This window comes from Bubalus kerabau, chromosome 17, assembly GCF_029407905.1.
Source record: "Bubalus kerabau isolate K-KA32 ecotype Philippines breed swamp buffalo chromosome 17, PCC_UOA_SB_1v2, whole genome shotgun sequence".
Taxonomy (NCBI): Eukaryota; Metazoa; Chordata; class Mammalia; order Artiodactyla; family Bovidae; genus Bubalus; species Bubalus kerabau.
In genome coordinates this window covers 59,445,146-59,465,044 of record NC_073640.1, presented here as the reverse complement: position 1 = coordinate 59,465,044, position 19,899 = coordinate 59,445,146, and the positions used below count along the sequence as shown (strand labels likewise).

At 59.6% G+C, this 19,899-nt stretch overlaps 2 protein-coding genes across 3 annotated transcripts; one reads left to right on the top strand and one right to left on the bottom strand.

Annotated features, from left to right (window-relative positions):
- Positions 1-588: 588 nt before the first annotated feature.
- On the bottom strand, positions 589-15,553 carry SCAF1 (SR-related CTD associated factor 1). 2 transcript variants are annotated; one of them, XM_055554083.1, is made up of 11 exons: positions 14,005-15,552; positions 11,214-11,327; positions 10,911-10,968; positions 10,124-10,218; positions 9,724-9,824; positions 9,523-9,638; positions 3,778-6,558; positions 3,075-3,157; positions 2,653-2,871; positions 1,252-1,380; positions 589-1,020 (listed from the first exon to the last, which is right to left on the bottom strand). In XM_055554083.1, exons 2-11 carry the CDS (start codon positions 11,319-11,321, stop codon positions 829-831), a joined length of 3,882 nt encoding a protein of 1,293 aa, XP_055410058.1. In that variant the 5' UTR covers positions 11,322-11,327; positions 14,005-15,552; the 3' UTR covers positions 589-828. The 2 variants fall into 2 exon arrangements, with proteins under 2 accessions (XP_055410058.1, XP_055410059.1); XM_055554084.1 differs by lacking the exon at positions 9,724-9,824 and having other exon boundaries at positions 14,005-15,553.
- A 374-nt stretch (positions 15,554-15,927) lies between these two features.
- RRAS (RAS related) lies at positions 15,928-19,675 on the top strand. Its single transcript, XM_055553090.1, has 6 exons — positions 15,928-16,116; positions 17,924-18,011; positions 18,121-18,223; positions 18,302-18,410; positions 19,171-19,289; positions 19,370-19,675. Exons 1-6 carry the CDS (start codon positions 15,964-15,966, stop codon positions 19,452-19,454), a joined length of 657 nt encoding a protein of 218 aa, XP_055409065.1. The 5' UTR covers positions 15,928-15,963; the 3' UTR covers positions 19,455-19,675.
- The last annotated feature ends 224 nt before the right edge of the window (positions 19,676-19,899 follow it).

Sequence of the window (19,899 nt, the reverse complement as noted above, 5' to 3'; positions counted from 1 at the left end):
TTAATCGGCTATACTCCAATACAAAATAAAGTTTAAAAAAAATAACAAACACCTTTTCAAGGTCCTATCAACCCATCTGACACAATTCTATTTACTTCTACTTTAAAAAAAAAAAAAAAAAACGGGCTGACAGAGGCCTGACTTACTGTGTGGCCCTCGCTGCGCTGTGCTTCAGCTTCCCTCCATCTCGGGGGAGTCAGTTAGATCACCCCGGCCTCAGGGAAGCAGGAGAAAGAATCTAACTCAATGGAGGACAAAGATCCGGTTTCTGGGGCAGTTCCAAGGCAGGCAGATAGCACCCAGGTGCCCTGAGCTTGGCAGGCAGTGATCAGGTGGGTGGGGACCCTGCCCTCCCCTCACCACCGTCAAGAGCAACAGCTGGGGAGCTGCCAGGTCTGGTTCTAAGTGCTTCACCCGCCTTGGGTCTTTCCTAATCCTCACAGCCCCCACTTTATACATGAAGAGTGAGGCCCGGTGGGATGGCTGCACTTTCCCCAAGTCACAGTGTCTGTCCTCCCCGCTAACCACCCTCTCACTTGGGCCAAGTCTCCTCCCCAACACTTCCCAAACTGGACTCTGAGAAGGATAACATTTCATGAAACCTTTAATGAAACTGAGGGAGGGGCACGAACAAAGGGTCTGGGCGCGGGGCACAGGCTCTGGGGCGAGGGAGATGGGCGTGAGACGGGGCAGGGGCTCTCCTCTTTCCCGCAGCAGCCCTCCCCCAATCATCCCACTGATGGGGGAGGGAAACGGGGAGACGGAGCCATAAATACGTCCAGAATTCCAGAGAGGCAGCGAAGGAAGAAAGGGGCGGGGCCGGGAATCTCAGAGAGGGGGCAGGGGCAGGCCCGGGCCGCCTTTGTCAGGGGGTCCTGGCTCCTTGGGTGGCCGTGGGGGCCCTGGAGGGTCCCCTGGCTTGCGGCCGTGCTTGCGGAAGTAGCGGTAGCGTTGGACGTAGGCGCGCACCAGGTTGCTCACCTTCACGGGGTTGATCTCCCCACTTTTGCTGTGGCAGATCTGGGGGGCAAGGGGCAGCCGCAGTCACCACCAGCCCCCAGGGCCCCAGGGTGGGAGGCCCACCCTCAGGTCCAGGCCGTCTGAACCTGCCCCCCTGATGCCGGCTGGAGGAAATCCTATCTCCCTCTCACCTTCCAGACTGACCCACCATCCCTGTCTGCCTGTCCGCTCACGTCCACCATGCTGTCTCCCCTCTGCCCACCCCCGCGCATCTGTCTCCTTGTGCCCCACCTTGTGGACGGCCTTCCTCAGGATGTCCTTGTACTCCTCCTTGGTGATGTCCTTTTTCTGATAATACGGCTTGATGGCCAGCTTCACCTCCTCCACCGCCCGCTCCTGTGTGTGCAGCTTCTTCAGATACTGGGAGGTGGTGACAGGGTGGGAAGAAGGGACAGCAAAGGCCGGGTGAGTTTCTGCAGAACCCTGCCTCGACTCACCGGCCTGCTGGTTCAGACTTCCTGACCACCCCGTTACTCCTGGAGGTGAAGTCCTGCCGAGGGTCTGCCCTTGCTGTAGTCACCCCAGCCAGCCAGGCCTGAGCCTCAGTGTCACCAGCATTTCCTCCAGGCTGGACCCTGGGCTGGCCCAGGCATCCCTGACCAGGATCCACGTGTCCGCTGGCCTTTAGTCTATTAGGGAGACAGACCTGAGCCAGGCGGCTGCTCCCTGCTGCCTCAGAGAGATAGGAGCAGCAAAACCAAGGCCCGGGAGGGCAGGACACCCCACACTTCAGGGCCAGCATCTCCCCGGAGACAAGAATGCCAGCTGTCAGGCAAGCTGCTGGGGGAGGCATGGCCACCCCAGGGCATCTCCTCAGGCTTCCCTAGCCCCACAGGAGTGGGTTCTAGACATGCGGCCAAGAGAAAGGGGGTGTGGCCCACCTCGTCTGGGATGTGCCAAGACAACAACGGCAGGGAACATACAGGGCAGCCTCGCCGGCGGCACAGGGACCTGCTGCTCGTCACAGAGCCCATACTGTTCCTGTCCTGCAGCCCATGGCACCGGCCACAAACAAGTGTCCATCAAAGCTGTGGCCCATCTCTGTTTATATGGGGTTTATAATACAAGAGTTTGTTCTGCCGGCCTTCTGGCACCGTATGTGGGCTGCAGAAAGGGTGAACAGCACCATCATCTGGTGACAAGACAATAGTGACCAGCGTCCAGACCAAAAAAAGGCGCACAAGCGGAGACCCAGGAGACAGCAAGAGGAGCAGAAAAAACCCCTGCTTGCCCTGTATCCTTTCTTCCTCCCTCTGTCCAGCAATAGATGCTTGATTTTTCATTTGTATACCACCCCGTGCCCCGCTTACACAAAAAGATTGGGGTCAGAGAAAGACAGGTAACCAAGGGGCAGACTGCAGTGGGTATACATATAAATATCAGTGTGTTCATATCCATCTCTCTCTCTACCCCCACCCCTATATGAAACTCTTAAAAAACCTGCCTAGCACCCCTTTCCCAGCCACTCGTTTAATCAAGGACAAGTTTCCTTCCTTACAATTGAATGACTTCCCTTTTATCTAAGTCCTCATCTGCGGGCATCAGTCCACAGCTCTCCTCGCCCCTGCATCTCATATCTGTGATCTCAGCAGAACCGTCACCATCAACCCACCTCTCCCAAGCCCAGTTCACCTTGTCTGTGTCCCCACGTCCCTCGGAGCTGCTGCTGCCCTCTCTCTTGTCAGACGCTGCAGCCAGCCCGGTGGGGGTGGGAGGGGTGGAGCCGCAGCCTCCCAGGGGTAGGCTGCCAGGCAGCAAGTAGCTGGAGGGGCCAGGGGGCAGACCCAGGGAGGTGGGCACAGGAGCTGGGGTAACCCCCAGACTTGAGGGTGGCTTCCTGTGGCTGAGGATCTGTGGGGAAAGGTTGGAGATAAGTAGGAGGGGATGACGGAACCGGTACCCGTTCCCACCCTGATTTCCCAACAGTCCCAGAGGCAACAGGCTCCTCTTCTGGCCGATACCCTGCTCCAGAGCCTACTGGGAGCTGTAGTCCTCTCCTAACCTGAAACGGGACAGGAAAGGGGGCAGCGGGGACTCCCCCCCAGGAAGCCCACCTGGTTGGTGGCTTGGATCAGCTCCTGGGCCTTGGCCCGGCTCGCCAGATTGGCTTCTTCCATCTTGAAGAGAAGTGCAGTCACTGCAGGAGGTGGAGATCGGGAGTTGATGCGAGAGGAGAGGGTGAGCCTCCCCCAACCACTGCTGCCCCCTCGCTCCCACCCTGGCTGCAGGTCTCCGCTCAGGACCAACCAGGAGCAGGGGGCCTCAGGCGCTGAGAGAGCCCGCCCACAGCCTGTGTGTTCTCAGGACTTCAGGTGTGTGGGCGTGGGGCTGGTCCCCAGCCCCCGTGGCCGTTCCCCACGTCTGCAGTCTAGCAGACTCCTGGCGTCCCCTACGGGACCCTGCTCTCTCCATTCTTCCCATTCTTCTCCATTCTTCCTCCACCAAGCCTATTCCAGGCTGCCTCTACGCAGACCCCAGGACACAGCCCACCCCTCCTGGCTGTGTTGGAGTGGCCCAGCTGCCTGCTGCCCCTGCGACTCTGCTGCTCTCTTCCAGCACACCCAGACGTCATGGAGTCTTCTGGACAGATGTTGACTGGCCCTCGCCCACCTGAGGCCCTCCCGGTCCTGGTCATTATACACCCAGCCCTTCCAAGGTGTCTCCACCGCTGCCTCCAAGCTCATCCCCAAATGACCTTCTCCTCCTGGATCCCGTCTGTCTGCCCGCACCTGCCCTAGGTCCCCGGGGGACACTCACAGGCCAGGACGCCGCTGGTAGTGCAGTCCACGCCTGCGGGCAGGTTCCAGGGCATGGGCGGGGGCAGGGTGGGCAGCTGGGAGACACGGGGAGCGGGCCCGTCCTCCGCCCCCGAGTCACCGGCTGTGGACCCTGCGCTCGGGGCGGCGCTCGGCGCGGCGGCCGCCGTGCTGGTGGCTGTGGTGGTGGCCGGCTGCTGCTCCTCCTCCTCTTCCTCCTCCTCCTCCTCTTCCTCCTCCTCCTCCTCCTCTGCCCCAACCCGGACCCCAGCCTCCTCAGCGGCCTCTTCTGGCAGGAAGGAGACCTCAGGTGTCTTGCAGCTGCTGTCCACAGTCTGCGAGTCGGGCGTCAGTGCAGGGGGTGGAGGGGCCACCTTGGGGGGTGGGGTGCTGGGGGCCTTGGCTGCCCGCTCTTCCCCGGACCAGGAGGTCTCCTCGGTCCCCTTGGCTCCTGCCGCCTGGCTGCAGCTATCCGCCTTGGACTTCTTCAGCGTCACCGGGCCACTGCTGCCCCCGCTGCGGATCTTTTTCCTGGTCTTGGATGGCTTGGTCTTTCCCTTGGTCCCCTTGGTTTTCTTGGCCCCAGCCTTGGCCTTGACCTTGGTCTTTTTGGGCTTAGTGCTGCCCTGAGCTGCTTTGGCCACCTCCGCAGGGGCCCGCTCGTCTGGCTTGAGGAAGGGGGAGCGGCTCTCCCGGTCGCGGCTGAACTTGACTCCGATGGAGCCCAGGCCGGCAGACGAGGCCTCCCTGGCCGGCGTGGTACTGCTGACGCCCTCACGGATAAGCACCGCCACCTTGGACTGCAGCTTCACCTTCCGGGAAGACGAGGAGGACGAGGAGGATGAGGAGCCCGAGCCGCTGCTGACTGGAGGCTTTGGCGGGGGCCCCGAGGAGGGTGCCAACTCCTTGGGGGGCCGGGCCTTCTTGGACGACCTGTCCCTGTCCCTGTCTCTGTCCCTCTCCCGGTCCCCCCCGTCCAGCGCCTTCCGCCGCGATCCCTTCTCCCGGGAGGAAGAGGAGGAGGAGGCAGCCCCCGAGCGCCGCCGGTCCTTCTCGCTGCTCTTGCCGCCCCGCTCCTCAGCGCTCAGCCCCTCCGAGTCGTACAGGACCTCCCGCTTGGGGGATGAGGCCGGGGCCGGGGAGGGGCCTCGGGGGTCAGACTTATCCGGCCGGCCCACGGTGATGGTCCGCTTGATGGCGAAGAGGTCGTGGTCCGTGAGGTCCTGGATGGAGGGCGGAACGGCCCCCCGCCGGCGGCTGTCCCGGTCACTGCCCAGGGAGGTGGAGCCGGAGGGCGGCTGGGCCGGGGCAGGGCCCTTCTCGCTGTCCCCGGAACGCTTCTCGCCCCGGGACCGCGACCGCTTCTTCTTCTTCTTGCTGCCACCGCCATCGCGGTGCTTGCCACGGTGCCGCTCGCGGCGGGAGGACGAGGAAGATGAGGTGGCCGGAGGCGGTGAGTTCGAGCGCCTCCGCCGCCGCCTTTTCTCCCGGGACCGCGACCGGCGGCTGCCCCCGCGGCGCCGGTCGGTGCTCCGCGAGCGGTGGCGGGTGGAACGGGACCGCGAGCGGCGGCGGGTGGACGATGAGGCGTGGGAGCCCGGCTTGCGGTCCCGCGAGCGGTGCTTCTTGGAGTCCCAGGGGGAGGCCGGAGCCGGCGGGGCGGGCTGCGCTCCGGAGGAGGAAGAGGCGGCCTCCTTGGCCTCGCCGCCGCTCCGCTTGCGTTCCCGCCTCGACTTCTTGCGGGTGGGCGGGCCGGTGGGGGCGGCGGGGGCGGGGGCCGCGGCCGGAGACGGCGATCGCTGCCGATAACGCTCGCGCCGCTGGGTCAGGATCTTGCGCCGCAGGTCCAGGCCGCCCCAGCGCGTGTCGGCGGCTGGCGGCGCGGGAGCCGGCTCCCCCAGGTCCACCTGCAGGGCGCCCTCGCCGTCGGACTCCGCGTGCAGAGACAAGAAGTCGTCCCCCTCGGGGGCCCGGGGTGCGGGCGGCGGGGGCGGGGGCTGGGCCGCAGAGGGGGCAACGGGTGGGGGCCGCGCTGCCCTGCCGCCGGCGCGGAAGAGGGAAACCGCCATTCTGGGCTCCTCCTCGGGCTGGACGATCTCGCCCTCCTCAATCTCCGAGTCGCCCGGAGGCAGCAGAGGGGGCGGGAGGGCAGCTCCGCCAGCTGTCACCACCTCTACGGAGACCTTGCCTTCCCGACAGGCCTCCGCCTCGGTCCCCACTACAAAGACACGCCGGCGGGTGGCTCCGTCGGCCCGGGTGGAGTCGGCCTGGGGCGGTGTGCCAGGGGCTGGAGTCGGCTGCAAGGGCTGGGGGTCGGGGCCCGGGCTCTCGTCACCTGGGAAGTCCTGGCTCAGGCTGTTGTCGTCGTAGATGCCCGCCAGGGTCTCAGAGATGCGGCTGATGCTCTGTGACAGGCCCTCCTCCTCTTCTTCCTCTTCTTCCTCTTCCTCCTCCTCAGGTGAAGGGGTCCCAGCTGATGAGCTGGGGTTGGAGCCTGTGGGCTCGAAGGGGTCGTACTTCTGCTCCGGAGCAGGTGGTGGGGAATAGGCCTCGTCGGTGGGGTGGAAGGGGTCATAGATATCAAACCGGGGTGCAGGAGGAGCTGGGGGTGCTGGGGGTGGTGGAGGGGGAGGCGGGGAAGGGGAGGATGAGGAGGGCGAAGGGGAAGGGGAGGAGGATGCAGAGGAGGGGGCAGGGGGAGGGGCAGGGCCCCCGTCTCCAGTGCCCAAGGTGAGGAGGTGGCGGGCACAGGTGGGTCGAGAAGAGTGAGACTGCGGAGAAACTGCAAAGGAAGAGCGAAGGCAGCAGGGGTCAGGGGCCTGTCCCGGTGTGGGAAGGGGCCCACAGGCGGTCAGCACCCTGTCTGCTGGGCCCCCTCACTCAGCCCTCACTGCTCCAGCAGGCACTGCGCCCAGTGCTTCATGCAGTCAACACGGAGGACGCACCTAACAGCTCCATGCCGTAGGTACTGTGACCCAGAGCGGCAGGATCTCCCCTGAGGGCGCAGTCAGCGCGGTACAAGTGACCCCTGGAGGCTGCCCTCTCATATCCTGAGAGGCAAGCAGGCCAGCGACCCAAGACCGCCCTGACCAACAAGAGCACTGACATTCCCACAGGAGGCATGTGCCGGGACTGGAGAGCCAGGTTCCAACCTAGCGCCACCTGCAGGGTCAAGCCCCTCTTGTGGGAATCCATCCCTTTGTACAGAAGGCCTATCACGAGCCTGAGAAGGTGCGAAGTGGCAGAGCCGGTAAGCCCCAACAGGCTGAGTCCCTGTGTGGCCCCAGCCGTCTGATGAGCCCCATCCCCGGGGCAGTATCTGCTCAGGACTCAGACATCAATGACCTGGCCAGGCAGCGGGCTTTCCTCCCTTATTTCCTCTGCCCTCCCAAGATCTTGCTTTTGAAGTGCTTCATGGACTCCACACCACAAGTCATACACATGTAGAGCCAAGTGACCAGGGCTACCCCCAGGCCAGGTGACGGGGCCAGGGTTCAGACACACACATCAGAGTTCAGAGGCCACTCTCTCAACCACACGCAACAGCCAGGCTCCTGCACCAGCAGGGACCTCAGCAGGGTCACATGGACCTCGGCAGGGTCATGCGGACAGTGCTGGAGAAGCCCAGGGCTGAGATCGTAGCACCAGGGGCCACTTTCCACCTGGACCCCAGGCCCCAGCCCTCAACCTCAACCTGCCCACAGGCAAGCGACTCAACCCCTGTATGCCTCAGTTTCCTCGTCTATGAAATGGGAGTCTACTCATTCATTCAGCACTTTTTTCTGATCACTGATTAGGAGCAGTTTGGGGTACTGAGAGTACAACGGCACACAGAGATAAAAATCTCTGCTTTCAAGGACTCTCTGGCCAGGAGCTCTGACAACCCTGGCTGTTATTACAACCACCTCAGGCAAAAACCAAGCCTGCAGATTGAAGCAAAGCAAAACATCTGCTTCTTTACAGTTTTTTTTTGTTTTGTTTTTTGTTTTTTGCAAAATAGGACTACAGGTGAGTTTCTTTTCTTTTTCTTGCATTCTTAACATATTCCAAATAAAGACCAAAAAACACCTAAGAAAAACAAGCCCATGGGCTTCGCTGGTGATCCGGTGGATAAGAATCCGCCTGCCAATGCAGGGGACAGGGGTTTGATGCATGCCATGGGGCAACTAAGCCCGTGTGTCACAACTACTGAACCCGTGCTCCGCAACAAGAGAAGCCACCGCAACGAGAAGGCCACGCACCCACCCCTAGAGAGTAGCCCTGCTCCCCGAGTGCAGTGATGAAGACCCAGCGCAGCAAAAATAAATAAACCGTAAAAAAAAAAAAAAAAAAGACAACAGATCATAACCTCAGGGTCCTACTGAAGACAGCTATTCCGGTCCAGACACACCTATGGATATCACTTTGACCCAGGGGCCAAATCCCCCCCACCATCTGTTTTAGTAAATGAGGTCTGACTGTAAATGAGTAAATAAGGTAACAGTGTCCGTCCACTTGTTTACTTATCCCCTGTGGCTCCCGATTCTAAAGGAAGAGGGTGGCCACTGGTGACCCAGGCCTGAGGATTCGGGGCTTTCACTGTCCAGGCCTGGGACTCAACCCTCGGCTGGGGAACTGACAGCCCGCAGGCCGAGTGGTGCGGCCTGAATGAATAAACTTTTTAAAATAATAAAAAAAATGAAAAGACCCCTGAGGGCCCCCAAGAGTCTGATGGGCCCCCAGCACCATGTTCCCTGAGTCTACTGGATAAGGAAGTCACCCTGCATATGTGAGGGAAAAAGAGACAAAACCTGACCTGCTTCACAGGGTGTGCGAGCCTCTGGCAGAACAGCTGCTCACAGCTGACCCAGTGCCCTACCTTCCTCTCCTCCCCACCGCTCCCGATACATATGGATACGCAGAAGGGAAGTCTAAACCCAGGGTTCTCATCAGCGCCCCAGTGACCAGCGGCAGCAAAACTGGGGAATTAGTCAGAGTCCACCTGCAATGCAGGAGACTCTGGAGACGTGGGTTTGACCCCTGGGTGGGGAAGGTCCCCTGGAAGAGGGCATGACAACCCACTCTAGGATTCTCGCCTGGAGAATCCCATGGACAGAGGAGCCTGGCGGGCTGCAGTTTATAGGATTCCAGAGAGTCAGACACGACTGAAGTGACTGAGCACACACACACACACACACACACACACCCCTGGGCCAGGCCACTCATGGATTAACGAATCCTCCATGGTGATTCAGACACCCAGAGCTGGGACACCCTCTGCTCTATAGTGCTCAGGAGTTCAGCCCGCACTGTGTGCGGGGCTGGGAGCAGACACTCCCTCAGACAGGTGCCCACCTTGGAAGAGAAAAACTCCAGCTTTACACAGAGAAGGCCCCAGGCCCAGGACCACCATGAAGCAACTGCCTGTGCCACCTCGAGGAAGAACCTTCCCTCTTTCAGACTTTTCTCCCCCTGGAGTCAGTGCTCCTGAGAAGCCCCCATCCCGGAAAGCTGAATTCCTAACACAGCTACACTGATACACAGAGCCCTGGACATGCGCTCACTGCTCCCAGGCAGTAGCTCTCATGTCAGTTTCAGCTTTACTTACATCGACACGTGCGTGCTTACAGCCTTTCCTGAAGTCTAGCAGGAAAGACGTCTGGACAAAAGACGTTTTGTCTAAATGACACCAATAGCACCGCCACTGCTACCAGCGACAGCTAAGGCCTCAGCTGACCCCTGCCAGGGCGGCCCTGGCCCCACATACCCGTTTTGCCTGTCCTCCAGGCCCTGAGACGGGGCAGCAGGCTGGGTACCGGCAGAGGGACTGGATCCCTGTCCCCAATTCGGACCTCGGCCACCAGCTCCAGCATGTCCTCGCTTCTGCAAGACAGGGAGGAGGGAACCTCAGAGGTGCGTCCGACCCCCACGCCAAGGCCTCTCCCAGTCCAGCAGCCCAGATACTCACTCGCCAGGCCGCAGGTCCATGTGGCTAGGAACCCAGGTGTCTGGGGGATCCAGGATGCTCACCAGCCCCGCAAGGAGGCCGTCGGCAGCCACGTCCAACATCTGGAATAGGCCAGGAGGGGCTCCACCCTGTCCCTGCTCACGTGAGGACCACACGTCCCATTTCCCCAGGCCCCAACCTCTCAGTAACCCAGACACCTGAGACGCTAAGAAAACATGCCTCAACGTGCCTGCCTCTAGGACCCAAGGGACCAGGCCCTCAGACTCTCCCACACTGCCCCTGATCACCACCCCAGATCCAGGAGACTGGGTCCCCAGCCCCATCTCTAGGGTCCAGGCCCCAGTGACCTTCCTGCCCCAGCCCCAGGAGTCCAGGTACCTAGCCCTGTCTTCTTACTTACTGTAGCCGTGTCAGTTCCCCCGGATTCCTGGGAACGGGGCTCCGATCGTGGGCTCCGGCAGCGCCTCCATCGAAGGCCATGACACCGAGAGCCATCTGGAGAGATATTGAATGGGGGACTAGAGACAGGGGACTAGAGGCAGAGACCTTACACAGCAGAGAAGAAAGAGATCGCCTTGCTCTTGACAAGGGAACCGAGAACACCTGCCTACTTTCCTGGCCTCCATCCCACCATCTCCCAACCCGGGTCCCACCAACACTCTTCAGAGGCTCCAACTCTCTCACCCGATTTGTACCCCCAGCCATCCTCGGGATAAAGTCCAGATATGTCAGCCTGGCCTCTGAGCTTTGCTGTGACCCAGTCTTCACTGGGCTCTCCTGCCAACACCCTCTGCCCGCCAGCCCCAAAGACCCATAACTCAGTCCAGCAGCCTCTGGGGTCGTGTACCTGCTGCCTCTCAGGCTTTCCTCTTCACCAGACAGTGCTCCTATGGCCTTAGAGACCAAGGTCACCTGTCACTTCCTCGCCGAAGCCTTCCCGGACTCCATCTCTTCCCACACTAGCCTAGCTGGGCTGCCTTGGGTTACCTCTGTGAGGGGACTATGTCTCCCCTCCACCAGACTGTGAGCCCCTCCAAGGCAGCCACGGAGACCAACCCATCTGGGGCTCCCTGTGCCAGCACCAGTGGGGGCACCTGGGAGACCCTGGGAAATCATGTATGAATGAGAGCAGGAGGAAGAACACAGAGATGGGGCAGGAGTCTCAGAGGAACCAGACACCATCATACCTTTATCATTTGGCAGATCCCCCTGCAGGGAACTCCCCACAGCCTGCTGAATGGCCCGCTGAAGGCAAGGTGAGAGGGAAGAGGGTGGAAACAAAGATGAGTCAGAGATGCATGCCAAAGGTCACAAGCTCTGCTGCTGGGAGACAGCCATTCCAGACACCTCTACAACCAGACTCAAACCCTACAGACAGGCCAAGAGTCCTGGCCCCCAACCCGCCTCCCCCGGGGGTCCAGGAGTCAGGGCCCAGGAATCTGGGCTCCCCGCCTCTCCCTCCCTCGGCCCCAGGCGTCTGACAGCCTCACCAGGATAAAAGCAGGAGGAGAAAGCGTAGGGTCTCTGTCTGGCGGACCGTCACCCCGATCCTCGCCTGACTCTTCCGTCTTCCCTCGAGACTCATCTTCTTCCTCCATGGTCACCTGGTGGGGGAGTAGGGCAGAGTCTGGAGTGGAGGCCAGTGGGTAGCGCATGGTGGTGTCAGGTGGCGGAAGGAGACGACGGACGTGGAGGCCTCGGGGGCCTCCAGCACTGCATCTGCTTCAGCATCCATCCTCCCCCAACCCCCACCTCATCCCCGGCCAGCGCTAAGCCCCAGGCCCAGTGCAGACCCTGGAGGGCCTTGGGCAACTCTTTCTGAGTTTCAGTTGCCCCCTCTGTCAAAGGGCAGCCTTCCCAGTATATGTCCACATCCCACTCCCCAGTTCCCACAGCTTCCCCCACAACCAAACTTTAAGACCCCACAGGAGCCAAGACTCTTTTCTGGCGAGTTGTGATGTCAAATACTGCGTCCGGAAGTCTCAGAAACCCACCTTTCCCAAACTGAGATATGTGCCAGTGTGCTCGCGTGCGCCTCAAATGCCACGCCACTTCCTCAAGCATCGATTTTCCTCAATGGTGAGGGACCCGACAGAATGTATTTAAACACAGAAGATGGAACTAGGATCCAATGATCTACAAAACCAGTGTGCCATCTTGAAGATGAAAACACGCATTTCAGGAATGCTGTCCACCAGACACCACAGGAAGCAACCTCCGATCACCTAGCTGCCCCCTTGTACGGAAGCGTGGCTAAAGCCTTTGCGTTGTCACAGAATTCTTAGGTAACACGCAGAGATCGAAAGATCACTCTTCAGACTGATTGGGGGAGGGGGGCGCAGGGCTTCATTAGGGCTTCAGAAAACGTGACTATTTCACAGTACGTTTCCCTGCAACCATCAAATCTCCTACTCTGAAAACAGCATCCAGTCCCACAGCTCCTAGAAAGCTTCAAAACCCCTAACCCCCAACTCCATCCACTTAACTCCAAGTGGGTCCAATAGGAAACTCTTCTCAAGAGAAAGGAGACTGCCTCCTGACACAAGAGTTAACAGCCCAAGCCCTCTATACAGAGTAACAATAATTATCATTAGCCTTTAATACCCAGGTTTCCCTTACTGTGGTCTCCCCCACACCGCTAGTTGCATACCTGCAAAACAAAGAAACCTCGGTCCTGGTCGGCCTCATACCAGATTTTCAAAAAGCTCTTGTGCCGCCTCCCAGCTTTCTAAGAGCTTGCACCTCCTTCCCTAACTCCGATAGACACCTCTCATCCTGATCAGGCCCCCACCCCCACCCCCCGGACAGTTCCCGGCCCTGGAGCTGTTCTCGGGCACCTCTGGGGGGAAGCACATACTATGTATGGTAGGGCAGTGTCTTAAGAGGTAAGAGATGCTCAATCAAGACGTGTTGACTACAGACCTACATAGCCTCAAATTCTCTGTGGTATAAAGATCCTCCCTTGTGTATTTAGATATGCCTCAGGCTTTGCAGACACACCCTGGGCTCCTTACATCTTTTAAGACCAGAGAAGCCTCTGCAGACACTGCTTGGTCACTCTGGATCAGTTTCCCAAACTTGGTAGCAATTGAGTGCTTCACAAATAGCTTGTCATCAAAGCAAATTGAACACACAAGGTTCTTCACCATACAGCACAAGTAAATGGAAATACTATTAATGGGACTTGAGTACTAAATTCATATGACGGTGTATCCTGGGTCTCAATGAAAAATGTATTTCTCACTGTAGATCAAGGTCAAAAGAGTTTGAGAAGCACTGCAATAGATGGGTCTAGATGATCCTATGGACTTTCCCAGACCAATGTGGACTAATTTTAACTCTCTCTGTAGCCCCAGGGCCATGCAGAATTTTTCAACATTTTGCATTTCAATTACTTTCGAAAGGGCAAGTACAACACAGCCCAGCAAATTTTCCAAATCTCTTCATTGTCTTATTTTCCATGCAGTTATCGGGTCCCCAAAGGCATTCAAATTTGCTCCAGACATAGAGACTGCACTCCTGCAGTCACACTCAAAGCCACCTAGATGGTTCCAGGTCTTTCTAACTGCCCCAAGCCTTCTGTCACCCAGACTAGACACTCCTCAGACAGCTGGAGACCCATCCACGCCTCTCTGAGAACATCTCAGGATTTGTCTCCTTCCCTTAGTGGGTACATCCGGCTCCTCTGGGTGACTATAAAAGACTTCCCAGTCCTGAAACAGTTCTTCAGAGCCCACCTAAATGGCTCCTACCCATGTAGGTGAGCCGCATCCTTAGGTCAGCCCGTGCACACACTTCCCAGCGCTAACAAACATAGCCCAGGCGCTATAGTTGGCTCTGCAGATACTCTCCAGCTCTTGCAGATCTCTTTAACCCCTGGGACATATCTCAAGATCTCAAGATGGCCCCAGAACCCTCTAAACAGACCCTAGCCTCCGGTCAGCTCATAAAGACGCTCAACAGTGCCCATAGAAATGACCCAAGGCAGCTATATGATGGAAGGCAGGCTTCAGTCTCAGTCCAGGCCCTGTGGACGCCCCCAGTCCTCTCGGGGACGCCCCGTGGATGCCCCCCGGCACCACAGACGCGTCCCGGGGCCTTCAGAAGGCCCCTCTCGGGGCGCCAGCTTCTGCCGCCGCTACCGGGCCCAAGGCCACCCAGCCAAGCCCTCCAGGCCCTGCGGCGTGCCGGGAGGACCCCTGGACAACTAGCGACCCGACTCCGCCCCGCCCACCCCAATAGGCCCGAGCCCCGCTGCCCGGACCTCCGCCGCCATCTTACCCCGCCGCTCGGGCTGCGGCTCCGGCCCCGGCGCGGGGCGGGGCGGGCTGGGGCGGGGCTCGCGAGCAGAGGGAGGGGAGGGGTGGAGCTAAAACGCCGCCGAGCTTGCCGGGACTTCAAGTACCGAGCACGGTGCGGCGAAGGCTGATGAGAAGGCTCCGGACTCAGTTTCCCGGCAGTCAACGGGACACATGGGCAGGGTGCGCGCGATGCACGCCGGGAGACGTAGTCCGCGCGTCGCCTTTGCCGCGCGGGGACAGCAAGGGGATGAGGGGTGAAGTGGGCGGGGTTGCGGTAGCCCGCGATTAGGCCCCATAGTGCCCTGCACGCGCGCGGAAAGAGCGGCGGAAAAGGAAGTTACGTAAAGAGCGGTCAGCCTGACAGATGCAAGGGAGTTGTAGTTCCGCGGAGTGTGCCGTAGGGAAAAAAATGCAGGAGTGGTTGGGATCTGCCCCGCCTACATTCTAGGGATCCCCGAATCCCGATACCAAGTCCTCGCTAAATTTAGAACCTAGGAGCCCGACCCTACAGCCTCCTCCTCATTTAGGACAGAAAAGCCCAAACTCCTCTCACTCAGAGCAGAGTATCCGAACTCATATTTCCCTCCTCCATGGGACTGTTGCTCAGCCGGTAAAGAATCCGCCTGCAATGCGGGAGACCTGTGTTCGATCCCTGGGTTGGGAAGATTCCCTGGAGGAGGGCATGGCAACCCCCTCCAGTATTCTCGCCTGGAGAATCCCCACGGACAGAGGAGCCTACAGTCCATGAATCTGGCGAGCCCAGATTGCGTCCATGGGGTCGCAACGAGTCGGACACGACCTAGCGACTAAGCACACATGGGACTCAGAAGTCTGAGCCCTTCTTGCGTTTTAGATCCAGGAGTCAGGCCCTTTGGTCTTCCACAGACCATTCCTGGTCTCAAGCAAATACCTTACACTGACACAGGTGTTCGGGTTCACTAACTCCCTCGGGTCCAGAACTTTCGGTCCCTAGCCCCTGCAACCACTGGATCCAAGAGTCTGGGTTCTCAGTTCTCTCCTTTACCGAACCTAGTACTAAGGACCCCCTGGCCCCCTCCTTCCAAGGATCCAGGAGTTCAAACATTCAGCCCTATTCTCTCCTAGGGACTCAGGGGTCTGGGCTTCCCTCCTAGAGACCCTGGGGTCTCAGCTTTCTCCTCTCTCATGACCCAGACATCTTGACCCTAGACCGTTCATAACCCAGGCATCCCGGCTTGAGCGAGCTGGCTCATGAATTAGGAATGCAGTGATCTCACGGCCCCTCCCTGCCCAGTTAGCCGCTGTCCCCCTCCAGGGCCCCATCTTCCCTCCCAGTCTGTCTTCCGCTTGGCTGAGACAGCAGGGACCGGAAGCCTGGGTCCCTTAGCGGGCGGAGCCTCCAGCATCCAGCCCAGACATCCGGGTCGGGAGCTTGGCTAGGATCCCAGGTCGGAGGCTGAGCTTCCCCTCAAGACTTGCTACTTTCTCGGAGCGCGCCTATATACGGCCGCGCGCGAGTCCTTGAGCTCCGCCTACTAGAACGAGGCCTCTGGGATGGCGTCCTAAGAAACTGCATCCCTGGGTTTCTTATTTGCATAGCCCCACCCCGAACGAGCTTCTCAACCCGTCCGCCGAGAGAATGAGGCCTTTATTAGCATAGCTCCGCCCCCAGGCGGCCCGGCAGCCGAGAGCGCGTGGCGCTGCTCCGGGTGAGCACAGCTCTCTATTAGCATTCTCCAGCTCCACTTGGAATTCCCCTTCTTGGCGAACGCCTGTCGCCTACCCTTATTAGCATAGCTCCTCCTTTTCCCAGGCCTTGCCTCCTCCTTAAGTGTCCGGAGACACAAGCCTTTCTCGCTGGAGCTCATGATTATGCAGTAGCCTTATTAGCGTGGCCCGCCCCTACGCCCCGCCCGGTTCCCCCCCAGGCGGTAGCGGCGGCAGAGGCAGCGGTGGCGACATGAGCAGCGGGGCGGCGTCCGGGACAGGGCGGGGGCGGCCCCGGGGCGGGGTGCCGGGACCCGGGGACCCCCCACCCAGCGAGACACACAAGCTGGTGGTCGTGGGCGGCGGCGGCGTGGGCAAGAGCGCGCTGACCATCCAGTTCATCCAGGTAGAGGGCCCTCACCAGGGGGGGTGCCCCCGGGACCTAGAACTGAGCCCTTTGCGGGATCCCAGATCTCCCGTTGCCCCTCGATCCATCATTCAACCCCTCCTATGAGGCCGTCTAATCTTAAAAGAAATCCCCTCAGATGTGACTCTGAGCCCCTTGGGGCCTTCACCCCCCACACACGAGGGACATTCCTCCTGTACGTGTGTCCTGAGACCCATCACCCCATCCCTAGTAATCAGAACCCCACTTCCCTGCTGACCTGACCCTGGGTGCCTCCTGGGAGCACCCTAAATCCAGAAGTCACCCCATCCAGACCCTAAGCACTCTCATGGGTCCCCACCCCCACCAGGTGCCACCTCCCCCAACCCTGAGCCCCATCTCCCCCAAATCCCAGATCCCAGCTTCCCAGAACCTAACTGGGAAAACGCCCCTGAGATTCCCCTAGTCAGATTCTGCCCTCTGGCCATTCCAGAGAACTCTGAGATCCCAAGTTCTGGGAATCCCCCATCCCCTGAGACCGATACCCTCCCCCCTGCCAGCCTTCCCCAAGGAAAACCAACCACTCCTCCATCTTGAGTCGTCCTCCACTCCAATTCCCCGAGTCCCTCTCTGAAAATCTGGCTAGTCCTCAAATCATCTCCATGGAGGAGGCCCCCAGATTCTTGACACCCCCAGACAGACCTGCCCCTTGAGAGTGTCTCTGATATCTTCAATACGTCTCCAGGGTCTTTAAGACTCTCTAGACTCTATATTCTAGGGCAAATCTCCCAGATGCTCCTAAGCCCAGCCCCCAGTTCTCACCACTGAGCTTCCCCTTTGCAGACACACCCCTCAGTCCCTAGGGCTAGATCCCTCCCTCACCAAACACCCCTCTAACAGGCAGAATGCAGCCTGCAGACCACCAGCTGCCAGGTCATCACTTCTCTCCTGAAAACCCACCTCTGCGTGGGAAACTTCCACCCCATTGCCAGGGGAAACCCTCCCACCTCAGAGAAACCCAAGAAAGGTGTCTGTCTGCTACTGAGATGCTACCGCAGAGCTCTCCCACCAAGAGACCCCGGCCAGCACCTGCCTGGGAGCCCCTCTCTGTGTAGAGAAAGGCCCCAGCCCTGGGCCCCTTGCACCCAGGGGCAGACCCAAAACTGGCCCAAAGCCTGGCTGGAGGCGGGTGGGACCGGGCAGGAAGGGAGGGGCCGGCCTGCGGGCGGGGCAGCTTCTCGCCGCCGGATTGGAACCGAGACCTTCCCTTGGGAGGAGACACTGCCCGAGGAGGAGGAGAAGGAGGAGGGGAAGGGGGAGGAGGAGGGGGTGAAAGGGAAGAGAAAAAGGAGGAGAAGAGAGAGCTAGACAGGCAGATTCTGCACAAGAACAGCTCCCAATAACCAAGCACCTACTATGCCCAAGTAATGTGTTAAATACTGAACAGGGGTTTTCCCTGAATCTCACAAACCCTGGATTAAGCCTACAGCTATTTTTATCCTCATTTTCCAAATAAGAAAACTGAGGTTCAGAGAGGGGAACTGATTCAGAGAGGGAAGTGATTCGTCCAGTGCCACACAGCCAGATGTAATGACGATGCCAGGAATGTACTTTATGCCAGAAAAACAGAGAGAGGACCAGGAGACAGAGAGAAGAGCCTGGGGAAGGCAATGGGAAGAAGACCCAGAGACCCAGAGAAAGGGAAACAGACTCAGGGGCGGGAAGAGACCCAGAAGGAAGGAGGCTGAGAAAGCCAGGGCTCGGAGGCCGGGCTGCGTCACCTTGGCTGGGACACCGCACTAACGAGGTCCTCTCCCCGTCCCACCAGTCCTACTTCGTGTCTGACTATGACCCCACTATCGAAGACTCCTACACGAAGATCTGCACTGTGGACGGCATCCCAGCCCGGCTAGACAGTGAGGGCGGCGGGGGCGGCGGTGGGGGGAGGGTGGCAGGGCTGAGGGCTCGTGGGGGTGGCTGGCCGGACCCCCGTCCCCTTGGAGACCCTTCTCCCGCTCTCTGCAGTCCTGGACACCGCCGGCCAGGAGGAGTTTGGTGCCATGCGGGAACAGTACATGCGTGCGGGCCACGGATTCCTGCTGGTGTTTGCCATTAATGACAGGCAGAGGTGAGAATGATGGGATGGGGGGGTCAGGAGGGGGCGCAGGGAGAGAGCAGCTGGCTGGACCTCTGGCTTCATCCGCAGTTTCAACGAAGTGGGCAAGCTCTTCACGCAGATTCTTCGAGTCAAGGACCGAGACGACTTCCCCGTCGTGTTGGTTGGCAACAAGGCGGATCTGGAAACACAGCGCCAGGTCTGGGATTCCCCTCTACCCCGGACCCCAACCCCGTCTCAGTCTGGGAGGTTCCTTCTGGCGCCACCTCCTGAGGCTCCTCACGTCAGCATCCTCCTCTGACTCCCTCGGTCTGCAGCCACACACCCCACTAGTCATAGCTTCTGAGTCCCCAGCGTTGCCCACACGGGAGTTCTCAGGAGAGGTGGCTGAATGGGAAAAAGGAAAAAGGGTGCCTTTCCCAGGGTCTACCAGCCCCAGTGTTGTTCTGTCCTGACCCCTCCTCTTGTTCCCACCTGGAGCCTGGCCTCAGCCTCCTCTGGATTTCTCCCCTCCAGTCAACCTCCCACTCCACCTGCCCCTCCCCTGCTCACACCCCAGCTCAGCCACCTGGCCTTTGATGCCCACCCCCGCGGTCCTGTCCTTTCCTTCCTCTGCTCTCACCATTTCCCTATACACACAGACTGTGATTTCCACACAGAACTCATCTTTTCGATTAAGGCCTTGGAGCTTTGCTTGGGTCTCTGCTGGGAACACCCTGACTTTTCTCTGCCTGACAACTCAGGAAGGTCTGTGGCACCTTCTCTGACTCCCTACATACATGGCACCCAGCCCCTTGGGCTCCTCCGTCGTGATCACCCCGGACCTTTTCCTCTACACTTGAGCCTCCGCAGTACGTTACCCCAGTTAGAGCACATGGTCTGTCTTTCTGCCTCCTCGCCGGCTGGGACTAGCCTTGACAGCAGGCACCTGACTCCTCCGTATCCCCCCCGCGCCCCAGGTCCCCCGATCTGAAGCCTCCACCTTCAGTGCCTCCCACCACGTGGCCTACTTCGAAGCTTCTGCCAAACTGCGCCTCAACGTGGATGAAGCCTTCGAGCAGCTGGTGCGGGCTGTCCGGTGAGCTGAGCCCCCTTCCCGTGATCCTCCTCGTCCCCTAAGCCCCTACTCCACCCAAACTCACCAGCCTCTTCCCACAGGAAGTACCAGGAACAAGAGCTCCCGCCCTCCCCACCCAGCGCCCCCAGGAAGAAGGCCGGAGGCTGCCCCTGTGTCCTTCTGTAGGGACCAGCTGCTCTCGCTGAGCACCCTTCCCGATCTGGGTCTCCCAGGACACACTACACCCCCACCCGCGATTCCTGGCCTCCCCCGGGGGGCCGTGACCACCCTGTGCCTTCTGTCACCGCTGCCTTCCCCCACCCGAGCCCCAGGGTGAGGGCTCCCGGGCACCCGGGTCACTGCTGTATATAACTCCCCTCCCCAGAGAAATAAACGTCACTGCCAAGGAGGCGTTTTTTTATAAAAGGGACCGGGTGAACTCCAGGCCTCCAGCACACTTGCTAAAGCCTAGCGCCACCGAGAACCATTGGATCTAAGACCCTTTGCTCAGGGCAGGGACAAGCTGAGCCAGCCATCTGACCCCCACTTCCTCTCTTAACAGATTCCACCCTTTTCTGTCTCAATGGGCATTTTGTTGGGATGAGGATTAATGTTTGAGGGGGAACTTCCC

Coding starts and splice junctions, on each gene's coding strand:
- SCAF1 (XM_055554083.1), bottom strand. CDS start 11,321: ATGGAGGAAGAAGATGAGTCTCGAGGGAAGACGGAAGAGTCAGGCGAG. Junction 10,219..10,910: donor GGATCTGCCAAATGATAAAG/GTATGATGGTGT, acceptor ATATCTCTCCAG/ATGGCTCTCGGTGTCATGGC. Junction 1,381..2,652: donor GACGTGGGGACACAGACAAG/GTGAACTGGGCT, acceptor ACCACCTCCCAG/TATCTGAAGAAGCTGCACAC.
- RRAS (XM_055553090.1), top strand. CDS start 15,964: ATGAGCAGCGGGGCGGCGTCCGGGACAGGGCGGGGGCGGCCCCGGGGC. Junction 16,117..17,923: donor TGACCATCCAGTTCATCCAG/GTAGAGGGCCCT, acceptor CCGTCCCACCAG/TCCTACTTCGTGTCTGACTA. Junction 18,411..19,170: donor ATCTGGAAACACAGCGCCAG/GTCTGGGATTCC, acceptor CCCGCGCCCCAG/GTCCCCCGATCTGAAGCCTC.